At 34.7% G+C, this 9569-nt stretch overlaps 1 protein-coding gene across 1 annotated transcript; it reads left to right on the forward strand.

Annotated features, from left to right (window-relative positions):
- Positions 1–4490: 4490 nt before the first annotated feature.
- On the forward strand, positions 4491–5962 carry LOC140166643 (dopamine receptor 1-like). Its single transcript, XM_072190145.1, is given in 2 exon segments — positions 4491–4977; positions 4979–5962. Coding segments are annotated over 2 exon segments (1329 nt in total). The 5' UTR covers positions 4491–4626; the 3' UTR covers positions 5957–5962.
- The last annotated feature ends 3607 nt before the right edge of the window (positions 5963–9569 follow it).

Below are 9569 nucleotides of genomic sequence, written 5' to 3' on the forward strand. Positions count from 1 at the left end.
TTACCATCATTTGTGAGGTCAGGTGCATAGTGTTAAGATTTTACAACGCTTCATCTGAAAAAATGACCTGTATAAATCTGTTTCACTGAAACTATGTTTCCTACTTTTTCTTCCTTACATATTTTCATAATTTGTGAACTCTTATCATGCTCTTACTCAAAAATTCGTCTCTTATGACACATTGACATGCAACTGTGCAATTGGCTACAGGGAATACTATTTGATAAAATATTCTAGTACTGCAACATTTTTACAATGATTCGAACAGATACAAAATGAAGAGGCTCAACCAGCTGAAAATACACCCTGAAGCAGGGAGATTGTGAGTTTAAGACGATTTGTATGTACCATAGGTTTATTTGCCTCTTCCTTTATGTAATTTTCTTTTACCTGTACTATGTGTAGTATATGGTACATGTTGTCAATGCCTACAGGATAAGAGGAGCAGTTTGACCAAACTGAATGACACATTGGTTGTATGATTGAATCGGGTGGAAAATACCTGTCATTCAGAAACTTGTTGTAAATGAAGGCTTCATATAGGTTATCCAACTCATGCCCTGTGTGGGTGGGTGTATCATTGTGAGTGTTTACTTTTAATCATTTTAGTGGTCAGTTATGAAGTTTTGCCCTATGTTGAGGTTGAGGTTGTCGAATAATTAAATGGCGTAATACTTGTAAGGGCACTTGGAGCAAGAAATATCTTTGCTATTAAGTTCAGTGGTATGTTCGGGTTTCTGTGAACATCGGCATAAAACACAAGTTAAAGGTTATCAAGGAGAAGTTTACGCATCATTTTAACCATGTTAACCAAGGTCATCTGTTTTGATATATGTTTCTCAATCAGTTCATAATCCTTTTTCTTGGTAAGAAGGTAATATATCTAATGAATACAATTGTTGAGTGATGGTATAGTACAGACTGGTATGTCTTCATGCGCGTAGACAATGGTTCCACGACTATTTCGAGTCATTTGGTGGTATACGCGAATGTTTCAACGTCCTGTGCATGTGCACTATGTCTGATCGCGCTAGCTTCCTTCCTTGTACGCTTGCGCTACTTTCAGTTCGTTAACGCACCTTTATCGTCGAAATGGGGCTAAGATCTACATTCAGCAATATGGTTTCATTACTGCTGATTAAGACCATAGCATAAAATCATGTTAAATGTTATTATGGAGAAGTTTACGCGTCATTTTCACCTCAAACTAAGATATTCTTTGATTCAAGGTCATCTGTTTTGATATGTGTATCTCATTCAGTTTATAATCCTTTTTCTTGGTCAGAAGGTAATATTTCTAATGAATACAACTGTTGAGTGATGGTAAAGTACTATACAATTTACCCAATTCAAATCGAAGTTATTGTGTAGTTATTGTGTTTTACACTTACAACTTTTTACTCCCTGCACTAAAAGAAAATACCAGGCAATATATGAAAAGAAAAATAGTAATTAGGAATTGTGTCTATTCATTGTTGTAATGTCATCCTCCGGGTAATTTGTGCTTCAACCTGCTACCATTTGTAATTAATATTTACCATATTATCATGTATTGTGGTAAAGGAAAGAAAACACAAAATTGAAAGCAAGCAATAGATTTGTGGCTCCTCAACTCCCCCTACTAATTCTAACTTATCCACTCCATTTATTTCCCACAAAACAGCTCATTACAACATTAACATGATTGTACCAATAATAGCAGTAAAATTGAAATGAACTTGAAGCAGTCTTAGCAAGAATTTATTTAACACTTCTTACATTCGCATTAATTACGCAGAGTTCTTGACTTTCACACACATACGGTAGTATAGATTACAAGACCTTGTATTGCTAATTGAATATATACTGCAGTCATATAGGATTTTTTTTAATCATAAAGTGGTATCACATTAATACTAATATTTTAATTAGTTAAATTGATAATTCCTCAAGGATATGTAATCATATTTTGATTACGGCAGATGTTCATATATATGCAAAATAAACCGGTAATATTTACCATCAAACATTTTTTCAAAGAATAGTTATCACAGTATGTCATATAATTAGTTATTTCATATTCTCCCTTTCGATATATAGGTAACATTGTCGTATCATTCAGAATGCTGATGTTCACGTAACTATCCGTGAGCGTAATTATTCAAAGCTACTTGATTTTCACCGTCTGTAAAAATTGAATTAAAAGGAAATGTATGAGTATTACAGCTATTATTGGTATCCGCATTCTGATTTTGAGGTGATCTTTTTTAATATTGAGATTTACCCACACACGAAGCGTAGGTTGCAATGTTTGACTTGTTTAATTGCACGGTCGAAGTGATTTTACCATTGGTCTTGTATACTCTAATCACATTAAGGCAATGATTTTACTAAATGTCATGAACCTAAACATACCAACTGCCTGACAACACCTATTACCAAATAACATTAAAAGCTTACCATGCAAGATAACATGGCTGCTCTAATACCTTTAATAAGGGTTATATAGTTCTGTTCAATCTCGGCATGTACCATTCATGATAAATATCATTATTTTAACATTACAAATGACGATATCCACGCCACGCGTCAGTATAGTTCATATTCCATCCGATATGAGTTGGACCAATAGTGTGATTTAGAAAACTGCAAAATTAAACTATTGGATTTATCAATGGACAGAACTTGTACCTCTGTTCATCCGTGAATGAATAGCTTACACGTGTTAACAATTCAACTGCTATAATATAAACTTAATTGCATCGTGTTCCAATAAAACTTTGACCTTAAAGTGAGGTATTTTTGTGTAAATCGCTTTGACAACCTCCTTAGGATTCTATAATGAATTATTATCTTTGATTGGTATTCGTTAACGTTTTTTAAATTTTCATGAGTGCGTTTGATATTATTTTGTTAATGCACAGAGGGATTATTTAACATGCGTATTTCTGCGTACAGCACAGTAATTAATGGCTGGTTCAGTATTATGGTAGGTAGGTGAACACTTTTCCGGCTACGAAATGAGGATTATATAGTGTGATTTGTTGACGTTCAAATGACAAACACTTGAAGTTTCATTTTTTTTCATCACATTTGAGCTAAAGTACTAGTATGTGTCTGATCTGTCCATTGGTTCCAAACTAAATGCCAATAGTTTTCATATGACGTCAATATATGTCAGCGTGATTGTGATCTATACTAACTATAAACAAAACAATTACCACACTGGATTGTGGGGATAAAAGATACAAACGTGCAACTTTCATGGGATTTTTCGTCAGAAGAAATCCATTTCTGCAATCTAATTTAAGTTTCTATGTTGTGCCTTGCCTCATGTAAGGTGAAGGTTGTATATGTCTTCATGCGCGTAGACAATGGTTCTGCGACTATTTCGAGTCATTTGGTGGTATGCGCGAATGTTTCAACGTCCTGTGCATGTACCTATGTCTGAGCGCGCTAGCTTCATTACGCTTGTGCTACTTTCAGTTCGTTTATGAACTTATCGTCGATCCCAATGGGCTAAGATATATCTTCAGCAATACGGTTTCATTACTTCTGATTAAGACCATAGTTTTAGTTAAGCTTCAACAAATTATTTCTCTCTGCAGAAACTGCTTACATTAATGTCATAACCCAATCAGAAATCATGCTTCCTTTCTCTCTTTTTCATCTTATATCATGTATATATTTCAGACAAAGATCAGACATGACTGCTCTATCCATTTAGATTTATAAAATAGGTTTCTTCAGTAACTTCCCCTTGCATATGGAGCGCAACATGAAGCGTCTAGTGTAGCGTAAATAAAACGAGGGAAATTGCCAAAGTTGGAAGGGCAGGTGACACGATTCAAATGGGTCGATACCGAACCGTAATTCATGCTTGTTTTCTATCTCACACTTCGCTTCAATGCACTTTTTCCATTTCTGGTGCTATACCTAAAACCAGACGCAATATAAACTGTTAAAATTTAATGACGCGACCTGCTTATAATTAAATTTAAAAGTGGATACTTTAACATATTTTTATGTATTTACCAGACTGTGATAACCGTGTATAGTTATATTACTTTGTAGAACATGTGAAGGAGTACATTATTACAATTGTTACGATCAGTGGTGTCATTTGTTGGATGAAAGAATTAACCGAATTCCTTATTTCGTATCTAAAATTAGAAACCCTGTGTATCCAGCAATAGTTTGCGTTTAACGAAAATAATCATTACGAGAATCGGATTATTGCACTTGTGCAGTGTTAAAAAACACCTCGTGTATATGTGATCAGCTTTTTACAATGTATGACAAGTGAAATGTTTGAAAATAAGTAGAATGGAAATAATTAAATCTCGTCCCCGTCATTTATATATATTGTTGGTTTGTTTATGAAAGGCAAGAGTTACGTACCCACAATTCCACGCGGGATAATAATGGGCCCGGGGCTCTGGACGAGGTATGAGTACATGCGCGTGTAGCTAGACGTTATTGGATCTATGAGCGTCAGACGGGAGGTTGGCTACGGTGAGAGTAAATCACACATAGGCAGAAATCAATACTGCATCAAGCTGGCTTCGTCATAAAAGATGGCAAAGTAGGGTCTCAGTGCCATTTCACTGGTGCGCACTATGTAAAGTTATCACTTGGGAGGCAGTTATGCGTTTAGAAGTTACGCCACAACAAGTTGTGCCAAATGGCACAGCGATTAACTGGTATCTTCATGTATCAACTGATTTGGAAAATACAACGGAGTTTCCTTTCAATAGCAGTGTTACAAGTTATGAGAATTTTAACGTCACTGATGATATTCTTATTGGAACCAAACTTACCACAGTAGAAAGAGTTATTATAGGAACAGTTTTAGGACTTTGCATACTCTTTTCCATTGCTGGAAATGTTCTTGTTTGTGCTGCTGTTGCTACAGAAGAGAAACTTCGTAAAACTGGAAACTCATTTATTGTGTCTTTAGCTGCTGCCGATCTGGGTGTCTCAATCATAGTTATGACTTTTTTCAGTCGCCAATGAAATACTTGGCTATTGGATTTTTGCTCCAGAATTTTGTAGCGTCTGGATCTCTTTTGATGTACTTTTTAGTACGGCTTCCATATTGAATCTGTGCGCGATTAGTTGTGACCGATATCTCCATATCAAAAAGCCATTCTCGTACTATCGGTGGATTACCAATAAACGAGCCATAGCTGTGATTATTATTGTCTGGGTCTTATCTGCATTGATTTCTTTTTTACCAATTCAATTAAAACTCCATGAGGGTTTCGGTTCTGCCGAAGAAGCAGAAGAGGAAACTCCAGAACCAACTTATATTGGCGCTAACAATGTTTATGTATGTACAATGGAGCTGAATCCAGTTTACGCCGTTATGTCTTCATTGGTAAGCTTTTTTATTCCATGTTTTGTGATGCTTGCTATCTACTCTCAAATATTTCTCGCTGTTCGAGAGCGAGTCAAAAATGCAAGGAAAGGCCGTTTAGGAAATTCTGAAAATGGAGAGTTTTCCTGTCATGGTAATCAGCAAGCAACTGATCACAAAGCTGCTGTAACATTAGGAATTATAATGGGTGTATTTTTATTCTGCTGGGCTCCGTTTTTTACCCTGAATGTCGTGTCCCCTCTATGCAAAAGATGTATTGTGCCTCCTGCAGTTTACAGCACTCTGACTTGGCTCGGTTATTTCAACAGTGTGTTAAATCCCATTATATACAGTATCTTTAACAGAGACTTCAGAGTTGCATTCCAAAGATTACTCGGTTATCACGTCATTACCAGATGTTGTAGGAGAGATTCACCAAAGTTGTTAAACAATTACAGTACAGTAGCTTCAACAACTACCCCTACTACGGCCACTACACCTACTTCCATGGCAAAGAGTAACAGTGATTCAAGTGTAGGATATATGAATGGAAGAAGAATTAACAGACCTAGTGATACCACATTGGAATTTATAATTGATCGCGTTACTACTTGTTGAATTGAAATTGACCAAAGGAGTTACACTTTGTGTTTATTGATTTTGAATTGTCTATTAATTCGTAAAATAAGAACATGTATTTTAATTACAATATGTTTGTGTGCAACTTAAATTAAAAGATTTAATGAAATATGCGTCCTTGAAATATATATGTGATATGATATGATATGATTCAATCTGAAAATCGCATGTATTTGCTATTATTCCAGTTTGCCAGTTCCCCGGTCCAAATCTTGAACCAAATTCATTGGGCTTTATATTTAAGTAGAGTAATTCGCTGTGCTTTACACCTCAAGGCAATCAGGAAACTTCGAATAGCATACTGAAAAATATTTCAGCTTTGTGACATAGAAAAGCTATTTGAGACGATTGACCAAAATTCAGTTTTCAGGTTTTACTTAGTTATGTAGTAATGACATTGTCTAAGTTGGTGTGTAATTTAGTTATAATTTAAAATATCAGATACATGCATTTAGCAATGCTTCAACTTTATTTTATATCAAAGTGAAATCAAATGTACAGAATTTGAATATGATATGAAAACAATAACGTTAAGTGCATCTTGAATAGACTTCTATTGTTAACAAAACCATCACAAATAATTTGGTTAAGTTTTAATTATACATTACAACTAAATGGTAAAATGTTTAGACCGAGTAAAATGCTCTTACAAGACCAAAGATATTAATTTCCTCATTGATGTATGTCATCTTTTACTCTTATATATACGTTGCGATTAAATCAGTCACGTGTGTGACCAAAGTTTTTCCCTTGGCGACCAATAAAATACACATTTTACTCACCAGCTTTCAACATTTTTGCCACAGATAGCTATAATAGCCACACGTAAACCAATGAATTACATCACGTATAGAATTTCAGAATTTTTATGTTACTTTGCCTACATCTGGCATTGCTTCATGTTTTCATAATTCAATAAACATATACCAAATTATTGCGGGTACATTTTATGTCATAAATTATTATTCTACAGAAAAGTCAACGGACCATGATATGGATAGAGTCCACAGCAAGCATATCTGAATTCCATTGCGCAATCTATAATTATTAAATAACAAATTCATTGTTAACATAGAATGATTTATATGTATACAGTAAAATATCAGCATTGTGATGTTTCCCGAGGTATACTATTGGTTTGGCAGAATAACACTAAATTAATAGTCACTTTATTTTTACCTTATTTATCCAATGACACGTAGTGAATTTTGTAACAATGAAATCAGGACTCATGAGGTAAAAGTGACTAAAAAGACAAAATGTTATGTTAATCATTTCAAAAAACCAGAAAAAGGTTTGCACCTTATTGAAACCATCATTTATGTAGAAAGCTTAATATTCTGGAAGTCGTTTTTTTTTTTTTTTATTGCTCGGTGGTGAAGGTCAAATTATTAGGAAATTGCTGGCGACTAACCTTGTTTCCTTAGTCGCCAGTAGAAACCATCCTTAACTGTGTGCATCCCTGCCTCAAGGTAAGGGTTGTAAACTTATATTTCATATATTGCAAAAAAACATGATTTTAATTTGAGCGTATTATCTTTGGATAAGCATAAAATCTTATTAAAAAGGATTGCTATGAGCTCCCTCGATAAATAGTATGGTATGAGAGTGTGCCAAAATTCAGCAATTTGCCATTTAGGGTTCGACTTGATCGCTACGTTTCAAACCTTACCCAAGTTTAAGGATTTTTTTATTGTTGGCTATATATTACTCCTTATTTTGGTGATATAAATTTATTTATTTTTGGTTAAACCTGTCAGTCAATAACCATATGTATATATATTGATTATTAATTGTATATGTTTAATTGTTCGAACATTCAATAAACATGCTATAAACTGACAGTCACAGACAGTTCGGATACTTCTGGCATACAACTGAATTTAAACCTTTATTCCCACTTATCTCTTAATGTGATTGAGGCCCGGGATTGAGGTTTCTGTAATTGAAATCAATAGAAGAATATTGTATTTTCTTAACTAAAAGAGTAGTACATGTAGTAATGCATTTTTCTAAAGTTTAGTTAAGCAGTCATGATTTAAAACGAGGACACCTATCTATTCGTGTCTGCAGTCAATGAAAGCACCTGCAGACAGCAATCTGTATCGAATAAACGTGTATTTTGCCATTGTATCAATATCACATATTGAATACCTTTGTTACGTTATTGATGTAATTAGCATGTTCTCAATAACAGCAACAGCTGGTAAATTAACACTTTAAACATGCAACGTGTGGTGGCGATGACCTTGTAAATTCATAACGAGTGATACTTTACCATTTTTTTATCAAACAAGTTACTGATATTTGTCAAGCACCTAAAAGCATCCTTTACGGTACTTGTAAGGAAACAATAACATAAGGTTGCATGTTTCAGTACGGTGTGTGATTTCTATATTAGTAGAGGGCCCAGGGGTGCAAGGCATTTGAAGCTGCAATAATGAGGAACCATGTACAAGTTAAGCCATTTGATCTGACAGCTGCTTGGGTGCTGAGTTCAAATCTGCTGCATGACTAAAATCCCCAGACTGGGCGAAAAAAGCTTTAAAGGGGCATTCCGTGATTTTGTGTCATTTTTTTAATAATAGAGAAGACACATTGGGATATATTATGTCATGATATATGATTCTATTTCCAGAACTACAAGAGCCACAAGAATAACTTAGCAACGTTGCAATTGTTGCAACAGAAATATATTGAACATTCTACTCTATCATACACCTAATTTATTTATTTATTATAATTAGGTAATACTAGTAGTCTAACTGATTCAAACATTCTCAGCCTACTACTCCAAAGGTTTAAGTTTTGCGATTCCGCATTGCTATCTTATCAATAGTTATATTCATGGTAAATAGTGAATGCTGGTTGTTATGTCATGTGGAGTATTCCATCCCATGTCAGCATTTTGTTGTTTTCATTAATACGACAAAATCAATATTCTCGCATGTTTCCGAACATGAGATGTCGTTCAGGATTCCATGTTTATGAATACATACATGACTATTCGCTGTAGAAGTGACGTGATAATCGGATTAACTACCATAGCAATAGAGGAATACAATTGATCGCGCAGCACTACAAGCAGATTGCGCTAATCACCTGTGTATGTCAGCAAACACAGATTGAATACAGTACAGCTCTTTTCAAAGGTACTTATCTTACAGGTGCGAACGATCAGCCTTTCTTTGACATCTATGGTTCAATGCATAGGTACCGCGTGAACGTTGTAGTACAGGGCGATATATTCCTCTATTGATATGGTAGTTAATCAGATTAATTTCGTCACTTCTATGGATTATTGATTGACTGACATAGCTTAGACTCGAGCTTAAATGACTCCAAATTAGAAAACGGGATATTCGAAATTACGAACTTTCGGGATTGTGATCTTTATGCGCAATTCGGAATTCTGCAATTTCGACAAAATGGACTTGGTAACCCATTTCAAAACAATAATGTGCTTTATGTACTATATCAGAATTTGACAAGCAGGTCAATCTAGTATCCTAACCTGATCTGCTTGGAGGGATATGGACTGTTATACAAGTAGCAACAGGTTAATATTTTCACTAATAAATGTACACCTATT

The sequence above is a fragment of the Amphiura filiformis genome, chromosome 1 (genome assembly GCF_039555335.1).
Source record: "Amphiura filiformis chromosome 1, Afil_fr2py, whole genome shotgun sequence".
Lineage (NCBI taxonomy): Eukaryota > Metazoa > Echinodermata > Ophiuroidea > Amphilepidida > Amphiuridae > Amphiura > Amphiura filiformis.